Here is a 21,027-nt window from a genome sequence, read left to right as displayed (position 1 = left end):
GCAGGTGACATCAGCTGTTGTGTGAAGAGCTCTGTGCAGAGACTGTTAAAAACAAAGAATCTTGGAGTGTGGGATGGGCAGCAAGAAGTGACATTAGTCCTGCTGGGTTAGGTGTGAGGGAGGAGCTCTTGTGTTGTCAGCTGCAACATTTCTTCCTGATAAAAGTCAAGATTTGCTTCTGAATTTTGCTGGGAAGCATTGTCAGTTTGGAGAGGGGAATGGGTTGGAAGGTTCTGGTTGCAAGAATGTGCAGAACTGAGGAGTGGAGCAGCCTGAGCAGGGTGGAAGGGCCTGATGGTGAGGATGCCACGAGGCCATGGAGCTCCGGAGTGGTGTGGGAGCACTGCTGCCAGGGCAAGCCCTCAGCCAGAACACAGCTATGATCCAGTGTGTCTGAGGGGCTAGAGCTAATCAGTGTAATTAGGGGAATGAAGAACCTGTCCCTTGGGGATAGAGCACGGTGTGGTTTGCTTAGGCCAGGAGAGGGAACAGCCTCAACACCCTGGGTGGGAAAACAATCCTTGATGAAGAGAACAACTGAGCCCAAGAGCAACAGGACACGGGAGCTGTGGCGAACTGGAAACTGAAAAGGAGATTTATTTTATCAGAGGTGTAAGATCCCGGAGGGAGCTTCCTGGGCGGGGGGGGGGGGGAAATGAACATTTGAAGAATTCAGATCGCTTTTAAACAAACAGTCGCAGGAGGCCGGCCCGGCTACAAGAAGGTCCCACCTCCCGCCCCTGATCCCGCGCTGCCGGGTCCTGCCCCGGGCCCCGCTCCCGCCGCCGGGCGGACCGCGGGCGCCGCGCTATCCCCGCCTCTCTATGGCCCCCGGCGGGCTGCAGCTGCGGGCGGCGCTCTAACCGCCCCGCCGCCTCGGTGGTGGCTGTGGGCGGCGGCGCTCTGTGCCGCGGCGGTGCCGTCTCGCTGTCCGGGCGGAGCCATGGCGGCCGTGCGGGGCCTGCGGATCTCGGTGAAGGCGGAGGCAGCGGCGGCAGCGGCGGAGCCGCGCGGCCCGGAGCCCGAGCCTATGGAGGTGGAAGAGGGCGAGCTGGAGACCATCCCTGTCAGGCGCTCGCTGCGGGAGCTCATTCCGGTGAGGGTCGTGCCGGTGGGGGCGCGGGCGGGGGGCGCGGGAGAGGGGCCAGCTCCTGAGGCGGGGCGGGGGCTGCGGGGGCTGCAGGGGTGGGTTTGGGTACTTCGGTGGGAAAAAGGGCGACACGGGGTGCGAGGTGCACGAGGGGAAGCGATAAGGTTGGGGTGGCGGGAGTGGGGTCCGGAGGGGTCTCAGGGTGCCGGAGGGGGGTGTGAGGGCCAAGCGTGAGAGGAGCGACCGGCCGGGCCGGGGAGCAGGGAATAAAGGCGCTGGTGTAACAGGATTTGGGGTGTAGTGCTGGACTGTGGGTGCGAGTGTGTGAAAAATGGGTGTCTGATGCCGGGGACACCGGGAGCAGGGGCATGACTGAGGGAAAACTGGGTTTGGGGTACTGAGAATGTGGGCTCTGATGAGTGGATTTTGTGGGTTTCCTTTCTATTTTTTTCTCCCCTTCTTCATTTTTTGCTTATTGCTCCTGTACACGTTTTAGTAGGATCAGGTTTAATACCTAAAAATGGGTCACAATTCGTCTAAACTCCTAAGTAGTCTTTTGCTCTCAAAACTTGTGTGGAGATTACTTGAGAAACTAATCTCTAATTAGCTGTTTTACCAACATGCTTGAACTTCTACCAAACATGTGGCCTAAGAGACAGCACCCTACTGCACTTCCTTGTGATCCATGAGTCAGTCTTAGACAGGGGTGTTTTTTAACTTTAAAAATACTGTTTATTTTGCTTTTTAATAACTAAATATTTGTGAACTTCAGATAAACTTTGATGCTACTCCTAAGAAAAGTGGCTTGATTTTTTGTGCTTTGGTAGCTCTGAACTGAGACAGTCCTACTTTCTAGAAGAAGTGCTTTAGTCAAAACAATGATTGCAGTACAAGCATAAACAAAACGTTTATCCCTAGAGAACACATGACATGTTCTTCCAGCCCCAGACTTTTGCCAGCTGGTGATCCTGAGGGTGCCAGAATGAAGAGGTGCCTTTTTTACACACACAAGCCATAAAAGGGACAGAATTGGGTCACTGGTCCAGGGGCTGTGTGGTTTAGTGCAGCCTTGTGAATTCAGCAGTCCTGGTTGATGGAAATTAAACTTGTACATTTATTTTTCCACATCATTCTCCAGTTTAGCCCTTCATCAGAAGGGCTGTATCAAAACAGTAACGTTGCATCTTGCAGGTAATTGGGGGATGGGTTTGAAATACTGAATAGGAATGGGGTTAAAAGTTACTTGTGAAATTGTGGATATGGCTCAGTGATCTGGGTTTTGAGGCTAACAGCTGTGAGTTGGCACTTCAGGAATCAGGTATCACTGCTCAATCTGTTCATGTTTTACATGGAAATTCTACCTAAAACCAAAATTGTGGAAGTTTTAATTAGGAAAGGTGTTTGATGACTTCCCCTGTGTTGCTGAGGAAGAATAAGTAAAACCTTAGCAGAGGCAGACACAAGAACTGCATTTTGCCAAAGGAAAGAACTCTTATAGTACAGGAAGTTTGGGTTAGTTCATCTGCTTTTACCTTTACTGACATCAGTGAGAGTTACTGTTTGTGTACCTGTTTGTCTAGGGATGTAGCTTGGCTCAAGGAGAAGAGGATGGATTTCTCCTAGAAATGGCCAGGGCTTTTTTTCAGCATAGCAAGTCAGTTGCTTTCAGTGTTCACTGAGATTTCATCTCCATTTTGCTTTGTTTCAGGACACTAGCAGGAGATACGAAAACAAGGCTGGAAGTTTCATTACTGGAATAGATGTAACATCCAAGGTAATTTTTGTGCTATAGTTCTTCAACATATTCTAATTATTGATACTGGAAGGGAGAAACCATTTCACTGATTTCTTCCCCAACATGCACAGAAGCTTAACTTTGTGTTCAGAGAGCTGGCATTTTTCAGCAGCCTGGGAATTCTCCTTTTATTGGTTGTGGCTTGAAAGTCTCTTGTAAATGGGGAGAATCAGCATTTTTAATTTACAGAAAATGTGTGTGCCAAAACCTGAAAACATTTCTGTTTGAGTTGCCTTGATACCACTTGATAGTGCCAAACAAAGCCCTTTGGGACAAGTCAGCTGTGGGTTTTCCTCTTGGGTGAGTGACAGAAGGAAGCACAAGTGCTTGGCAGGAAAATCTAGTTTCCTTGCCTCGTGTCTTCCAAGGGCATCTTATTGTTTAATTATTTAAGACACATTTTGAAGAATGTGAACAGCTGTTGCATTTAAATGAAGTTACAGCATTCTGTGGAACTGGATCTTCTCTGTACGTGGAATAGTGGGTTGGCTGTTGTTTCTGGCTGTACAACTGACCACTGGATCTAGCATTTGGTGGTAGAGAAAAAACTTCTAGTCACACCTGCTTTCTAGGACTGAGACAGTTTTGCTTGTTCTAACAAACAAATCCTCATCTCAACAGTGTGTTGACAAATTATATGAATTCCCATTTTGCTTTACTGAAGCTCAGAAGATTGTGCCTATCAAAGAGTGTGAAAAGGGTTTCAGATGAAGACTAAAAATCAGCTTTTTGGCTTCAATATCTAGTGTGTGTGTGTACTGGAATTCAGCACACTTTGAGGTTTCCCTACTCAACAGAAAGCTTCATCTTGTTATGTTCTTTAACAATGCAATTCTAAAAAACTTCCAGAAATTTGGTCAAATATATTTTGGCAACCTGTTAAAACTAGTAAAAAGCCCAATTTTATTTGGTTATCTTTGGTGGCAGTTTTTGCTTACTCACATTTGTGTTCCAAGTTTGGATAGCAAGATCCAAAAATCTCTAATGCTTCCTAACCAATTCTGTAGAATAAGGAGCTTCTCAGTCAGTTTCAGAAATTACACAAGATCCACATCAGCTGTTGCTCATGAGCTACTTTAAAAGCAGCTTGAATTTCCAGTCTAAATAAGATCTCTGTACTCAGCACTCCAGGTAGAGTTGGTAAATTCATGCTGATAGAGACAAGTTAACATTTTTTGTGTCTGTTTAAAAAACAGGTGGGGAAAAATCCCTGTAATCTTAAAAGACCCATTTTCCGTGTGGTGGAAATGCTTGTTTTGACAGACCTTTTTTTGAGCCCAGACCCTGGACACTTGTTAGGAAGGAAAAGATAATGTTGCTGTTCCATCCTGGAGTCTGAGCACTGCCCAAGATACCTTCTTTTCCATGTATCTTGATTCCCACTATGTTGCTGGACCTACTTTGGAACTATTCCTTGGCACAGAGATGCTTTAGTGAATTATTTCTGCCTTCCGAAACATTGATTCTGAAGAGACCTGTACAAAATTATTAATATGGATAGTTGCTGTCTCGTAAATTTAATTTGAAATGTGTTCTTGGGAATGCTGCTGTGATTCCTGCTTTGACTGCATTGTTTTCCATTTTGCAGGAAGCAATTGAGAAGAAGGAGCAAAGAGCCAAACGCTTCCATTTTCGAGCTGAAGTGAATCTTGCCCAAAGGAACGTGGCTCTGGATCGGGACATGATGAAGAAAGGTATGAGTTCATGCAGCAGATCCTGTTGTTTACTTCCTCACACTTCTTTTCCTTGATTTATACTATTTCCTGCATCCCCAGGGGTTTTCCTAGGTCATTGTCAAAAGAGATCATAGAATCATAGAATGCCAGGTTGGAAGGGACCTCAAGGGTCATCTGGTCCAACCTTTCTAGGTACTACCATAGTTTATATGAGGTGGCTCAGCACCCTCTCAAGCTGAGACTTCAAACTGTGGAGGAATCCATCACTTCCTTGGGAAACTGATCCAGTGTTATTTTGGGGTTTTTTCCCACCTTTTAATGTCACTGCTTTTTTAAGCTACTTGACAATTACCATTTCGCTTCTCATTTTACCAGCCCCAGAAAGACGTTGTTGGCATTTATTGTGTACCTGATGTACAGTTTGGCAGTGGCATCTAGTGCTACGTGTCCAATGTTCACCCTCAGGATCAGGTGCTGCTTTAAGGATCTTTAAATTATTTGAAAAGACCAGAGCTGAGCAGTGTGTGTCCCGTGCACAGCGAGGTGACATCCCGGGCTGTATGCACGCTGCAGCGGGGCTGGTGGCCCGTGTGCTCTGAGGGGGCAGGCTGGGCATGTTGAAGCCTAAGCAGATCAGCCAGGAGATGAATGCACAACACGTTGGTGCTTTTGGCATCCAGTGAGCTCTCCAGGCTTTTTTTTTTTTTCCATCTGGCAGCTTGGACCCACTAAGCTGTGGCCCATAACAGCTCTGCATCAGATGATCCAAGTGGGAGTGCTTTGAACAGGTCGTGCTCACAGCCCTGGGCTCTTCCTGCTCTTTGGTATTTAATGGCAGTACTTGTGACAGCACTGTGCTGCGATGGCAGCATTGAAAAAAAATCTTTTTAAGGCAGTTTAATTGCTGTGCAGTACCTGCAGCTGCCAATGTTACCTCTTCTTAACTCTCAATTTATTAAAGATTTGCATTGTGGAATAATAATTCAAGCTCTGGTACTTCACAATGGTGTACATCATACTTTGCTCTAATTATCTTCCTTTTAGCTTATTTAAAATGTTTGCTACCCATATGTTACCAATACAAAAGCTTGCTCTGCAGAAATGAGAACCGATCTTGTATCTCTTTCTCTTTGCAGCAATTCCTAAAGTGAGACTGGACACAATTTACATTTGTGGGGTGGATGAGATGAGTACACAGGACATCTTTGCCTATTTCAAAGAGTATCCTCCTGCTCATATTGAGTGGTTAGATGATACATCATGTGAGTAAACAATCTCTATCTGTAATTCTTACTTTTTTTCCAGTTTCAGTCACAGCTGTATTTCAAATGTCTTCGTGGTTTCCAAGTCCCTGAGCTTTGTCTGTCTCAGTTTCCCTGTCTTTTACCTTAGTCAAATGAGGTTTAGAAGGAAAGAATTAACAGCATAACGTGAAAATCAAACCTGCTGTGTGGTTGAGTATTTATTATTGCAAAGAGATAGCTGGAATAACTTGCAGGTCTCCAAGTGGATAAAAAAAAAGGACTACAATCTTGTGCTACTTGCATCTTGGCATACATAGTGTAACTGCTTGTTCTGAGGAGGTATTTGAGCTGTGTGCAGTCAGGCAGGTTGGTGTGGTTTTGTGCTGTGAAGGAGCAGACTTGCTGCTGTATTTAGTGCAGTCCAAAGGAGGAATTGGTGGGTGGAAGAAGGTAGCAGCTGAGAGTGATTTACATGGATTGGAAAAGGAATGTATGTTTCTATTGGAAGGCCTTTTTTGAGGAGTAAGCACACGATGAGATTGCCAGGAGGATACAAGGCTGTTGACAGTCACACTTTCTGCAGTGATGCTAAAGACTGTGCAAGAGTTGCTTGCTGCAGTTGGGCACTGGTTTGTGGCACTGGAAGGCTCTGAGACTCATGTGACTGGAAATCCTGTAGCTAAAGTCATAAAAAAAGAAGCAGAAGCCAGTGCAGGTTTTCCAGTTGGATTGGGATTGCTGGAAGCTGGTTCACTGACAAGCGTGGCTGAGAATTAGTAGCATGGTTACCTGGCATGACCCTGGAGGAATTACATTTGAGTGCTAGACAAGAGATGGTGTGCTAGAGAAAACTGGTAACCTTGAAGTGCTGTGTGGGACACCTTGAGATGCTGCCACAGGCTGACAGGAAATCTGAGAGGCAGTGAGTCCTAGGAGGACAACTGCAGTGAAGAGCTGCTAGATGAACCTGTGGTGATCATAAGGTAGCAATTGCAGAGCTTAACTCTGTGGCTGAGGCTACATTTGTAAGGTTGTCTGTCTGTCCTTTTCCTTAAGTGTTACATGCATCAATTTATCATGGAGCCAGAGGGATCTGCAGTGCAGAAATTCAGGCTTCAGAGTCAGAACAGCAGTTCACCCAATTACAGTTAAAATACATCTCTTTTAGTGATGAATTTACATGCTGTGTCTGAGTTAGCATGCTAACTACACTTGATGAAAATATGAAGTAAAAATCACTGTGTTTTCAGCATAGATTTGCCTCACAGCATGGTAAAAAACCTGAATATTCCCAGCTGAATGGCATCTCCAGGTGTCCTAATGCAAAGGGAAATTTAGACGCTGTTCAGTGTTTCAAACTGATGAACATAAAATGCTAAAGGCTTTGAAAATATGGAGATGTGAAGAGCAGGTAGGCATACTTAAATGAAAAGTTATTAGCCAGGCATTCAAGTCAATATCCTGGTGTTCTTTACCATGTAAATCTTCTCTGCTTAAGTAATTTAAGAGATATTATTTTATTTGGGATACTGTATATTTTTCTTGGTACCTGAATACACTCTGTCAGTTACTGCTCTGCTGTTAAGCGTTTGTTGCTGTATTTGCATTGAATGCATCCATGCAGAAAGCTTTTGTTAAAAACCTGTTTCTAAGCAGTTTTAACTCTTACAATTTCAGCAGCTGCAAATGCTTTTAATTAGCCTAATAAGTTACACTGTGGTATCATCTGCTGCTACATGTATGTGAGAGGCATGTCCTGAATCATCTTGTTAACCTGTGTACATTATAACCTGTGCTTGAGCAGCCTCTTCTATTTTCCCCTATTTTCCTGCTTTCTGGAAAAGATTACCAGAATTCTGCAGTGAGTTCTGAGGTTCTGGCTTCTTTCTTTTTTTTTCCTTTTCATTTTCTTTTCCCCCTTTAATCACACTTGTGTGCTAACATGAAGTTCACAGACCTTGATTGGATATTCTAATCTGTGTGCTCAGGAAGCAGTCTAATACACAGTGATTTTGGTTTACACCAGCTGTGTGTGTTGTTTTTGTTAATGTGATGAAACTGCATCCCCCAGCTTATCAAGGGTGTTAAAAAATATAACCTCCTCTGCAAGAGTTGTCTCTGATTACTTTTCTGTCATGTCACTATATAAGAACATTTCTGAACTTCTGTTAGTGATTTCACCCCAGTAAGATAGTGTATGTGACTGTTGGTTATACAAACTGTGTTTTGGTTTTGTATGTGTTTATATGTCATAGGTAATGTGGTCTGGCTTGATGAAGTAACAGCAACACGGGCTCTAATAAATATGAGTTCCTTGCCTGATCAGGAGAAAACAAAAAGCAGAGAAAACAATGAAGAGAAGACAGCTGAAAAACCCAAGAAAGGTAGATGGAGATATGCATATACAGACATCATCTAGTCAAATTAATGAAGCTTTAAACTTGTGCTTGGGTGCTACATAATCTAAATTACTGAAGGAGCTTCTATCATATAGTTTCAGGTAAATGTATTCTACCACTTTAAAAAAGGCTTTCATCTTGGAAACCTTTTGAAGAAGCTGCTTCTTAAAAGGTGGGTTGGAGCTAGACCAAAAGCAGTAACTCAGTCGATACTGAACGTGTTAGATGCAGGGTCACACTCAGATATGACATTTATAGTGGTACATCTTGCACAGAAAACTGTGTAATGTGCATATGAGGGCAGGAAAGGGATGAATTCTACCTGTGGAAAAAGCTGATGTTAGAAAATGCCAGAGTTGGTTCCTTTTTTGATGCACCATCACCCTTTAACTGTATCATTCACACTGACGTGTCAGGGTGTCACTGCACCCTGGTGTGCAGCATCTCTAAACGTGACCATTACACTTTCATGAGAGAAGCACACTGAGAGGTCAGTTATAAGAGAGCAAAGTATTGAAAGTACATCTTAATGTTGTGGTAAATCTGGTATCTTAATGCCTTCATTGTATATTAATTTTACTTTTGTGGGCATAAATTAAAAATCAGGCTTTTGCTACCTCAGGGTTGTTGGGCTGTTCCAGGAGTGTGATGAATTGCTGTGGTTCAAAGTGCTGCACTTCACAGTACAAAGCAAAGAGAGATGTGTTTATTTATTCTTCCGTAGATTTTGCTTAGACACCATGTTTGAACAAAATGCAAGTAGTCAGTCTCTCTAGTAGATATCTGCAGTGCTACCAAAAACCTTTCTAGAAAGAGTGGGGTTTAGGGCTTTGTTCAACTTTTGGATCCTTCTAACTCATCCACTTTTCTTGTTGCTTTTCTCTACAACGCAGTGGCTCCTCAACCATCCATGTGACTTTAATTGTGGGGAAAATGTTGATAATGCTTCAAGTAAGACTGCTTAAGAAGTTTTTGGAGATGAGCGACTGTCTTGTTTCAGTAGAGCATAAATATATGTGTTTAATCTTTTTGGCTACAAATTACTTATTGCATCATCATTACAGGACATCTCAAAGACTGTTACCTAAATTACTCCTACATTAAGTTCTTTATCTGGAAAAGTGGGATGTTAGATAAAGTACAGACTGTTCAGTTACACCTTAAGGGGTGAGATGCATAAAGATACACTGGAGTAATCTGACATTCCTTTCTTAGGCAGGAATTTGAGGGCTGTTTAGACATTTGGGGAAGTGAAAGACTAGTCTGTGAGAAGTGTGAGAAGCTTATCATTTTTGGGGAAAAAAAAGGTGTTTGAATGCTCTCCCTGAGGGAAGTTAATTATTCAGGTTTCAGTTTGGCTCCCTTGTTTACCTACACTCCCTCTTTGGTTTCAGTTTGGTTAATTGTGCTTTGCTTGTTTCTTTGAACATTTTTGTGTTGTCAGGACCTTTTGAACAGCTGCTGGTTTCTATTTTAAGTTTTCATGTGTATTGTTGGGTGAGATTAAGATCAAGATCAGAACTCCAAAATACAAATTTTATTTTTTATTAGTCATAGAATCATCAGACTATTCAGGCTGGAAAAGCCTCGGGCTGATACTCGGGATCACCGAGTCCAACCATCATCCCGACTCTACAAAGTTCTCCCCTAAACCAGATCCACCAACACCACATCCAAATGACCCTTCAATACATCCAGGGATGGTGACTCCACCACCTCCCTGGGCAGCTTGTTCCAGAGTCTAAACACTCTTTCTGAGTAATTTTTTCCTACTGTTCAGTCTAAACCTGCCCTGTTGCAGCTTGAAGCCATTCCCTCTTGTTCTGTCTCTAATGACCTGTGAGAAGAGACCATCACCGACCTCTCTCCAATGACCTTTCAGGTAGTTGTAGGGACTGATGAGCTCCCCTCAGCCTCCTCTTCCTCAGACTAAACATTCCCAGCTCCTTCAAGTGTTCTTCATCAGATTTATTCTCTAGGCCCTTCCCCATCTTCATTGCCCTCCTCTGTCCTCGCTCCAGCACCTCGAGATCTCTCGTGAATTGAGGTGCCCAAAACTGGACACAACACTCCAGCTGTGGCCTCGCCAGTGCTGAGCACAGGGGGACAATCACCTCTCTGCTTCTGCTGGTCACACTATTTCTAATACAGGCCAGGGTGCCATTGGCTTTCTTGGCCACCTGGGCACACTGCTGGCTCATATTCAGCTGCTTGTCATTGCGAACCCCCAGGTCCTTTTCTGCCAGACACTTTCCAGCCACACTTCCCCAAGCCTGGAACATTGCCTGGGGATGTTGTGGCCCAAGTGCAGGGCCCAGCACTTGACCTTGTTGAAGCCCAGACCATTAACACTAGCCCAATGATCCAATCTACCTAAGTCATACGTCTATGAAGTGCTTTGAGATCTTTGCAGATGATACTGGTATATGTTGATAAGTGTCCATATTCACTTTTGGTTTTTTTAGGACTGTTTGGAAAAAAAAAAATCCAGTATCAATTTTCTTACTCTAGCCAGAAAGAACCCTGACAATTCTGTGCAAGTAGTCTGGAAGTGTGTGCTCTTCTGTTAGTTATTTCACTTTGAAATTAAGTCACTAAGGTTGTTTGTGTTTGTTTTGTTGTTGTTTTTTTAAATCTCCTGCTTTCCCATACACCTGAAAGCTTTTGAATAATAGAACCTGTTTTACATGGTTAGTCTTGGATGCTTGTAGGTACTTGCCTCATTTTCATGGGACGCTGAAGGAAACAGGCTTTTGTAAGTCTTGGCCTGTCTTGTCTCTGTCACACCCTGATATGCAGTGCAATTTCATTTGCTTTCAAGTAATTAAATTAATAATCAGTGTGTGCTGCTGTAGGCAGGTACTTGCACAGGGGCTGTCCTGTTCATGCTGCTCTGTGCTCCTGTGTGCTTCAGATTGATGCAGACATTCACCATTTTGATTATTCTCTAGGCTGTAGAGGGGAAAGGATAACTCCTGCAGTTTGATTACAGAGAATGTAGGTAATGTGACTGACACACTAAATTGAAGGTTATGTTTTATCCCCAAATATTTTCCTTCTTAGAAAAACAGGAGGAAAGTTCTGATGATGAGACGGAAGAAGGCGAGGTTGAGGATGACAACCCAAGTGATGTTGAGGTCAGTACAGAAGGAAAGCAAAACCCCTGTTACGAAAGTTTTGCTCTGACCTGTGTAAAGTCTTCATAACATTATAGTTCTAACAATATATATTTGCAATACACATTTTAATTGTCAAAGTAGATTAGATGGGCAAAGGACAGGAAGCGCAGGTGTGCTGTTGGTGAGAGCAGCTGTGTGAGAGTGTTTGTTCAAGGGGATCTGGAAGAGTGATGGGGCATCCAGCAGGTGACAGCTAGACTGGCTGCTCTGCTCTGCTGAGAGGAGGCAAGGAAAGGACAGTCATGGAGGACAGTGGCCTCTCAGCAGGGAAGGCTGTGCTTCCAGGGACAACCGAGATGCAGGCTGTCCCTAGGGATGTGTGGGAAGCAGCATACACGTTGATGTTTTCTAAGTAATTTAATCTTCACTGGCCGAGTATATGATAGATGTGACTAGTATTTTCTTTACAAATGGCTCAGTGAACACTTACACATCCTAGAGGTATGAATTTTAATTTCTATATATCAGACAGAAATGAAAAAACACCTTTTGTTGTGTGAGGGCATGAGAACCTGTTGGTAAAGCCCTTTAGGTATGAAACCAGAAAACATTTTTTCAGTGTCCGAGTTGTGTTACTTATTTTCTGCATTTTGGTCAGTAGTTTGTCATTTGAAAACGATTGGATTTAATAATCTGAGATAATGTTAGGAAGCAAGAGAGGAAATATTTTAAATCTGAAGAAATTCCTTTCAAAATGGACATTTAGTTTGTCAAGCAAGAAAACACAGAGTTCATTTGAACATAATTTGAAAAGTAACTTTCTTAATGATCAGTTGATTGCTTCTCTGTAAGCAATCCATTTTCATTCCACAGTAATTTTATTCTTGAGTCCAAAATACCTTTTTTGCCCCCCAAAGTTGGATGCCCTCTCCCAGGTAGAAGAGGATTCTCTCCTGCGTAATGATCTTCGCCCTGCCAATAAACTGGCTAAAGGAAACAAGCTATTCATGAGATTTGCTACTAAAGGTAAATGAACAGCTTAACAAGCATAATGAATTAATTGCTTGTTTTACTTTTATTTGTTGACTAATGAATGACTCGAAATATCTTTTGCAAAATTGTTTGTATTTTTGCTAATAATTAGGCATTAAGATTTTGCAATAAATCCACATTTCATGTGTGAATTAAATCCAGTACAAGCTGTATGAAAATTATTGTACCTAAAACCTTTTATCTTGGGCTCAGGGCATTCTTCCCAGTATCATACAATAGGTTTTATGGTGTCCTCCACAGAGGTAATTTCACATTTTTATAAATCTGAAAATAATTTGAGATATTAATGAGTTACTATATTATATGGGTATCAGTACAGTTGAGATATTAAAATTTGAGTAAAATGAAAAACTGTATAATTTCTGGGCCATGTGGGAAATGATACATCCATAAAGAAAGGGCATAGTAAGGTAAGTGTAGCTTCCAGCAGTTACAGGGTTGATGTGATGCTCTTTTGAGCTGATACGCAGAAACTCAGTCTCCCTAGAATTAAGTTTCCAGACATAAATAACCCTGTGGTGGGAGGAGAAATTGCAGAGGTGTCAGCAACATTGTACCCTTCATGAAGGAGACTGAAGTGAGGCTGATCTGTAGGACACTTTCAGCCTTACTTTCACTGTGTCGTTGCCTGGATAGTTACTTATTTGTATGCAGGTGTTGTAAGATTCAAAGAGGGAAATATTCCTTTAATTGATGTTTTTTTCAGATGACAAAAAGGAGCTGGGAGCTGCAAGGCGAAGCCAGTATTACATGAAGTATGGCAACCCCAATTATGGAGGCATGAAGGGCATTCTTAGCAATTCTTGGTGAGTATTGAATAGAAGAATTGGAGCATTGCAGGTAATTGGACAAGATAATCTAAACCTGTTTTAATTTGTGGATTTTCTTCCTATTCAGTTTATGGAGATGCATCTTACACGTAAATAATGTTTTTGGAATGTGACTGAATCTGCAAGGGGGGTATTTTCTCATAAAAATAAAGTTTACATTCAAAACATTCAGAAGAGATCTGACATAAATGTATGTCTTATATTAAAGTGAGTGATAACTGCATATGCTTAATCCAGGACTGGATAGAGCTGATTGATGCCTTTTCTGTGACAGGAATGTGACTCTTTTTGGTGTTTCAGGAAGCGAAGATACCATTCCCGTCGAATCCATCGGGATGTGATAAAGAAAAGGACACTTATTGGGGATGATGTTGGCTTGACTCCTCCTTATAAACATCGTCACTCAGGTAATTAATGCAAATATGTGAGCCTGTAAGAGCACAGCTGGGGAATGGTGGGCTGAAAGGCCCTTACTGCCTCATCCAATTCCTGCAGTGCAGGAAAGGAAGTGTACTTAAAAAAAATACATCTCTAAAATCATATTTTAAGAGTTTGCAGAAAACAAATGAGGCAGCCACTTTACTGGCTTACCAAAATAGCTGCTCATTTTTTTCTGTGATATTTTTCTTTTACAAATTTAGGACACAGGAGCTTATAGCATCAAGGACAAAAAGAGGGAATAACTTCTTTAAACTTCTTGGCAATTTGTCATACTTGCTGTGTCAGTTCTTCTGTTCTGTGACAGAGCAAGAACTAGATGTAAATCAATAAAGATTAGAAAATTCTATTAATTAGGCTTTGATATCTTAATCTGCTCCCTAAGGTAGGAGGTGTGCATTCTCTATCTTTAGAGATCTACTCATTTGTAATGGGTTATTTATTATAGTGATTATTTTTTTTTGTCTTGGATTTAAAGTACTCTATATGAAGCTTCAGATTGTCAGGATCAGTTTGCTTTGCTGCAGGTTTAGTCAATGTTCCTGAGGAGCCTATTGAGGAGGAAGAAGAGGAGGAGGAAGATCAGGATATGGATGAAGATGACAGAGTTGTGGTGGAGTACCGGGATGAGCTGCAGGCTTTCAAGCAGTCCCGAGAGCGCAGCGCCGCCAGGAGGTCGAGTGCCAGTGCCTCTGATTCTGATGAGATGGACTATGATCTGGAGCTGAAAATGATATCAACTCCCTCTCCCAAAAAGAGCATGAAAATGACCATGTATGCAGATGAGGTGGAGTCGCAGCTGAAGAATATCAGGTAAATGTTTCCTGTTTGAAAGTATCCATGAGAAGGCATTCTGATTAGTGACAGAGCTGTCAAAGCTTAAAGACAAACTGTTGAAGCTACTTTTTCAATTCTGAACATAATTTTGTAGTAGAAATTTTATAAAGAAATACAAAATACATAAAGCAGAGCTACTAGCTTTTCATTGCAGTTAGTATTTTTAAAATGCAGCTTCCTTTGCAGATTTCTGTAACCCTGCTAATCAATAATAATGAAGCTCTAAGTGGAATCAATAGAAATTTATGCAAGCAAGCACAATTAACTTCTTGCACTTCTTAGCTAGGCCAGAGAGAAATAACTCTTCCCTTTACCCCTCCCTCTTTTCTCAGAAAGGAGAATAACCCTTAAGTGTTCATGACCAAAAGGAATTTACATTCATTATGGGCATATTAACCAAAATCACATATAGTGTAGATTTTTAAAATAATTTTTAAATGCATCCCTTAAGCAGGATGATTGTACTTCATTGTAATGTCAAGTCCTTTCACAACTTAGAGGTTGCTTATCTGCTCTGGATTTTGACCCAGAGGCACAGCCTGTAGGAGACAAACTCAACACGTGCCTTGGAGTGGGTGCTGTGGTGCTCATGTCCTTATGGCTAAACTTAGGATGCTGGCTGGAACATGTGCTCTTCTAAGGAATATTTTTACCCCTGTTTCTTAGTAGAGAAATCCAGATATTACTGTTTTCTATGATATAATTTTACACACAAGCAGACTTGAGAAGTATACGAGGTTTTGTTCCATTTGAGGGACATTAAATCTATTACTTTCTTTAGGAACTCCATGCGAGCAGACAGCATAGCAACCAGTAACATCAAAAATCGGATTGGGAATAAAGGGTCATCAGAGAAAGTTGCAGATGTGAGGCTGCTGTTGGAAGAGAAACGGCAGAATAATACTGGGCCACGTCAGCCAAACAGCACTGTGAAGTCAGGTAACTTTAACCTCTTGTGCAGAACTGTGACTGGCTCACTGGAATGGGAATATTCATTTCACATCTGTGCTCCATTGCAACTGAGAAACCTGAGGGAATTCTGTTCAGCAGCAGTTTCTGCATCCATACAGTTGATTTTTCTTTGCTGAGAGACTGAGTTAGGGATTGCTTTGGAGCAAAATGAAGTACATTTGAGTGAACACGTTTTATTCAGTTTATTTGCCTGTTTCTTCTCCCCACCTTGGCCTTCTTGCTTTGCTCACTCCTTGAGGCAGATTCTGTATGATTGTGAGGAACAGAGCATGTGGGAGGGCTCATCTACAAAATGTAACATGAAGCACTAGGTACTTACATGAAAGAACATGTATTACATGGACATGGATGTATTTTTCAATTGCCAGGGTTTGTTTTTGGGCTTCAGTGCCCAAAAGGTATGTGTAATTTCAGCTACTTCTGACATACCTCAGAGGATTATCTGACTGATAAGTGAAAGATCCTGGTTTGTATCCATGTCGTGTAGAACTTACGTTTGTGTATTTTACTTCTTCTAAACATTTTGGGGGTCTGACAAGTTTGCATGTAAATCCTATAACTTTCTTTGATTTATGTTTTTGTTTGGACCCTCTTTAAGACCAGGAATATCCAGCTAAACCAGACAAACTTCAGAATGTAGGACTTACATCATGGGTTAAGTAGTCTCAATATATTCAGGATTCTTATATTCTGGTTTGTATTTAATTCTGCAAAATAGCAAGCAGTATTGGAATTCTAGAGCAAGGTATCTGTTATCCAGAAGGAACTGCTGAAGTCATACCCATTTTTGTATAATCTTACCTCTTGCTGGTTACATATGTGCTGTGCTGCTAAAACAGAAATGCAGCAAGTCATGGAGTGACTCACTTTTTTAATCTTCTGGCCAGATCACAACCTGAAAACATTACATGTCAAATTCGTTGCCAAAAAAAAAAAGTGAAAAATCTGGATAAACTTTATTGCAGACATTGCCAGGTCTGAAATGGAAATGAGAAGGTTTTAAATGAAAAGACTACAGGAAAGATGGAAACTAGAGAATGTGTGTAGTTCTGAGTTCTTCAGATTGTGCAAGGAGTATAAAATGAATGGGCAGAACTTGAAGTAACTGCATTGTGATTGTTGTTATTTTAATCACTGTAAATCTTCCTAGATGTGAGACAAAGGCTGGGAAAAAGGCCACACTCTCCAGAAATCAAACCTCCAAGTAGCACCTCTGCTCCTCGTCGAGAGCCAATATCAGACGTGCACAGCCGGCTGGGGATCCCCAAACAAGATGTGAAAGGCCTCTACTCTGACACCAGAGAGAAGAAATCAGGTTGGTTTTATGGAGAAAACACTGCAATGCTTTTGATTTTACAGTATATATTGACATTTCAGCAGAAAATCATGAAAGATGATCAGTTGAGTGAAATTTAGGATGAATTAGCAAGTGCTTGTTCAGAGCTTTGTAAATATATGTAGGTAGGTTGAGTTGATGACTTAAGAGTAATGTTTTTATATAAGTATGCTTAAAAGTAGAGGAATGCTTTAAAACTTTGGTCAAAACAGGGCACTAAAACAGGTGTAGTGAATGCAGTGGCACCTCAGACCTGTGTGCAGCATTCTCAGTGCATGGGAGAAGGCTGCACTGAGCCTCCCCGGTTTTAATTTCAGCTGCTGCTTCAAAGCATAGTAAGTTCCAAACATTAAGGGGGGGGAGTATAAGGAGATTAAAAGAGATGCAGCTCATTTAACAGGAGGTTCCTCAGACTTTCTCCAGGATTCCTCTTAGTCATGTCTTTAAAAAAAGAAAAAAAATAAATGTTTGTTTTTCATCTAATTAGGTAATTTATGGACCCGATTAGGGTCTGCTCCGAAGACACAAGAAAAGACTCCAGATAAACCTGAAAACTCTGTGGCATCTCCAGAGGAGGATGATTCAGAGCTCCAGAGGGTCTGGGGTGCTCTCATCAAGGAGAAGGAGCAGTCTCGGCAGAAGAAGAGCCGGTTGGATCATCTGCCATCCCTGCAGATCGAGATCAGCCGGGAGAGCAGCTCCGGCTCAGACACAGAATCATGATCCTTTGTACGTTCTCTTCTGATCCTCAAGTTTGTGACTCTGCAGTGTGGCAAGATTGCCTCTGCCCAAAAGCTGGACACTGGCAAAGACTCTGCAGTGAAGGTTCCAGAAGTGTCCCTGTTCCTTTTTTACAGAAATGGAGGTGCACGTACCACTTGACTAAAGCAATCACCTTTGTCTGGAGGCAGTGGGTGGCCCTGTCTGACCTAGGGCATTGTCATACATCTTGATTACAGCAAACCTGTTGTTGATTCTAGCAAAACACTTTTCCCCAGGGCTTTGAACTGAAGAGGCAGAAATGCTCTGTATTTTTAAGACAACCTTTTTGTTCTTAGTATTTTTAACATGGAGCCTTTTAACAAAGTATTTTACAGAGTTCATCCAAAGAACAGGGCATTTCATAATCAGCATCATTGCCTTGCCCTTCTGGCTCTTACCAGCACCTTTCCTTTCCTCTTGAAGTAATAACAATAAAGCTTCCTGGGTAGGCAGCCAGCAAGGATGAAGCATGAAGGGACTATGATGTTCCCTTCCTCTAAAATACTGAATGTAAATGTAAGGTAAATGTTCCAGTGCAGTGAAATTTCCCAGGGTATCCAAGTAGCATCACTGCTCTCAAGGAGTTCTGCTGGTTTATTTTGTTGATACCATGTTCTGCTGTAGTAGAGATTGAGATCTTCAGGACTGCAAAGTTGGGTGTTTGAGAATTGTGTAAATTCCCAAGGGTTTAAATTTTTGTTGTTGTTGTTACATGATGAAAAATTCTATTTCTTTCATTTTATCTGTATTATGTTTTGAAGAAATGTAACAATTTAAGAACACACACTTTTATATTTGTGAGAACTCTCCTGTTGGCCACGGTGAAAGCTATAGTGGTGTTTTCCTATGTGCTGTTTAACTATATATATATAAATGAAAGAGAAAAGGAAAACTATAGGATCACTGTCTCATGTCAATACTTTTGAATGTTCTTATTGTATATGTGGATGTGCACATGGTTGACTTGTTACATTCAGCTTTTTTACCTGATACCCCCTCTAGGTAGGAAGAAGGTTTGATCAGTGTGCAGCTGCAATTTTTTCTTGTTGCCTATGGCATTTATTTTGATTGCCAGTAATTCTAACTAAGGAATCATGCTAGCACATCACCTTCTGGTGAACAGAATAGGGAGCAAAAGCATTGTCTGCTGCATTTGGATGGTCTGAAAATTTGTTTGCGTTGTCCCTCTTTCCTAGGTTCTGTCAGTCCAAAATGTCTATGAATATCTCTTCCCCTTTCTGCTTTTTAAGAAACAAACGTGTTTCCTTTTTTTCCTCCTGTTTTTGTACTAAGTTGAAGTAGGTTTGAGGCTTCACAAAAGCAAGGAATTAACTTTTCTGAGTGCTTTAGTATGTGAAAGAATAGCAGTGTAAAATTAAAGATGAAATGAAAGGTACAGTGACTAGAAGGGTAATCTGGGGACTGACTGAGCTTCAAGCCTTATTATTGCCTTGTTTGGTGACACTCATCCTTGATTTTATATTTAATTATTGAATATCTAAACATGTCTCATAAAAATACTGTTTGGAGTAAATGACTGCAATGTCTGATCACTGTAATGATGCATTTTAACATGTGCTTTCATTCATCTCCCTTCCAGGGCCTTCAAACAGTCACACCCATTTCTCAGGATCCTGATAAAATTTATTTAACCAGTGTCTTTTTGCCAGTCAACCTTTGTGTTTCATTACTGCTCTGAATGCATGATGACCTTTCTTTTTCATGAAAGGAGATGGTAGATAGGGACCATTCACCTGGTCTGTGCAGACAGGCTTCTCTGTTGTGAACCCTTGCATGTTTTTAAGCTCAGCAGCTGCTTGTGGGCTGCCTCTAATGTTGCTGATAACCACAGTGTTTCCATGTAAATACTCAAAACTTGAGCCTGGTGAAGGACAGAGTAACTGGTAGGAAGTGCAGAATGGGAAGAGGGAATCTCTCCAGCTGATGGAAAAGATCTGAACAAAGGGATGTATGAAATCAAGGAGAAATTATGCAGGCTGAGGCTTGGAGGAAGAGGAGCCATGGACACTGGTTCTGTCTTCCAGTGGTGACAAATCTGCCTTACAAATGTCTCCATGTTGGCTGGATCAGTCGTGTTTGTGGCTGGGGGAGGGCTCTGGATGTTCTTAGGCCACAGTTGCTTTGCTGAAAAGAAAAGGGTTGACTGTGGAAAGGACCTATAAAGAGAGGGGGTTTTGTAGTTGTTTGCCTGGTTTTGCTTTTTGATGATGTACAGAGAAGCCCTGAGAAGTGTTTGCTGCCATCAGGAGTTCTAGCCTGGGGCTTCCTTAGTTGCCTGAACACCAACTGCTGGGTTTTGATATTAAAAATGAGCACTGAACCTTCAGTGAAAGCTTTTATCTCAAATGGTGACCTTGAATCTGTTTGACCTAGAGAGAGGTTGCACAGGAAATTCTAAATGCCCTTCCTTTTGTGTTCAGCGGGTTTGCTCTTAGCTAATGTGTTCCTGATCTTTCCACTCAGCTCATCATCACCACCAAGGAATTTGATGCAGATGTTCTGATACTGAGAAGTGCAACCTGTTCATTTTGCTAAAATGAACTTACATGGAAATTGGCAAGAAGGTGAAGTTCAGCTTTGGCTTTTGCTGGAGGGATCTGTCTTGGAGGGGGAAAATGGCTCTGAATGTTAAGTGACTTTGTTACAGGACCACATGAGTTCTTCTAGGAAGTTTTTGCTGTTTTAAAAAGGCTTGTGGATTGTTGGTTTGTTGTTGTTTTTGGTGGTTTTTTTTTTTGGTTTAGGGTTGATTTTTTTTAATATATGGTTTAGGGACTGTTACATTGTGCAGAATAAGTCGGCTCTGTGCCTGCAGCTATTGTAAGGCAGGCTCTGAACGTGCGTTGATGGTGAGGCTTGAAAATGAAGGGTTTTTATTTTGACGATGACGGCTGATGTGTCTAATGCGGGAAAGGAGAGCAGAGAAACCCTTATTTTCAGTTCATTATGGCATTAAAATGTGAAAATAACGAAACTTTGGTTTGCACAGCTGTTCTATTCCAAACAGAAGTGGTTCTGAAGCCACGCTGAGCGCCCGGTTTTGCTGGAACCCGCACAACGCGGGACGGACCCGCCTCCGGTGGGTGCGGGGCTGCGGCTGCTGCCCGGGCTGCGGCTGCTGCCCGGGCTGCGGCTGCTGCCCGGGCTGCGGCTGCTGCCCGGGCTGCGGCTGCTGCCCGGGCTGCGGCTGCTGCCCGGGCTGCGGCTGCTGCCCGGGCTGCGGGAGGAGGAGGCGCCCGCTTGGGGTGCAGCCTGTCCCAGCGCCTCCTCACCAACCCGCTCTGCTGCTTCCAGCCCGGCACAGAAGCACCTGGAATGAGGCCCCAGAGGAGCCGCCGGCCCCGCTCCCGCCCCGCTCTGCCGGAACTGGCGCTCGGGCCGCCCCGCCCCGCCGGGCAGTGGTGCCGCCCCCCCCGCCCCGCCGCGGGGTGGTACGGCCCGAGCCCTTATAAGCG

At 42.6% G+C, this 21,027-nt stretch overlaps 1 protein-coding gene across 1 annotated transcript; it reads left to right on the top strand.

Moving 5' to 3' along the window:
- Window positions 1-844: 844 nt before the first annotated feature.
- On the top strand, window positions 845-20,546 carry NCBP3 (nuclear cap binding subunit 3). Its single transcript, XM_051635932.1, has 13 exons — window positions 845-1,096; window positions 2,799-2,864; window positions 4,474-4,579; window positions 5,698-5,823; window positions 8,061-8,189; window positions 11,268-11,341; window positions 12,241-12,349; window positions 13,083-13,182; window positions 13,507-13,613; window positions 14,172-14,457; window positions 15,263-15,420; window positions 16,604-16,768; window positions 17,277-20,546. Exons 1-13 carry the CDS (start codon window positions 944-946, stop codon window positions 17,510-17,512), a joined length of 1,815 nt encoding a protein of 604 aa, XP_051491892.1. The 5' UTR covers window positions 845-943; the 3' UTR covers window positions 17,513-20,546.
- Window positions 20,547-21,027: the final 481 nt, after the last annotated feature.

The sequence above is a fragment of the Apus apus genome, chromosome 18, assembly GCF_020740795.1.
Source record: "Apus apus isolate bApuApu2 chromosome 18, bApuApu2.pri.cur, whole genome shotgun sequence".
In the NCBI taxonomy this organism is placed as follows: Eukaryota; Metazoa; Chordata; class Aves; order Apodiformes; family Apodidae; genus Apus; species Apus apus.
Note: the sequence above shows the minus strand (reverse complement) of the source record. Positions and strands in the feature narration are given on the sequence as shown.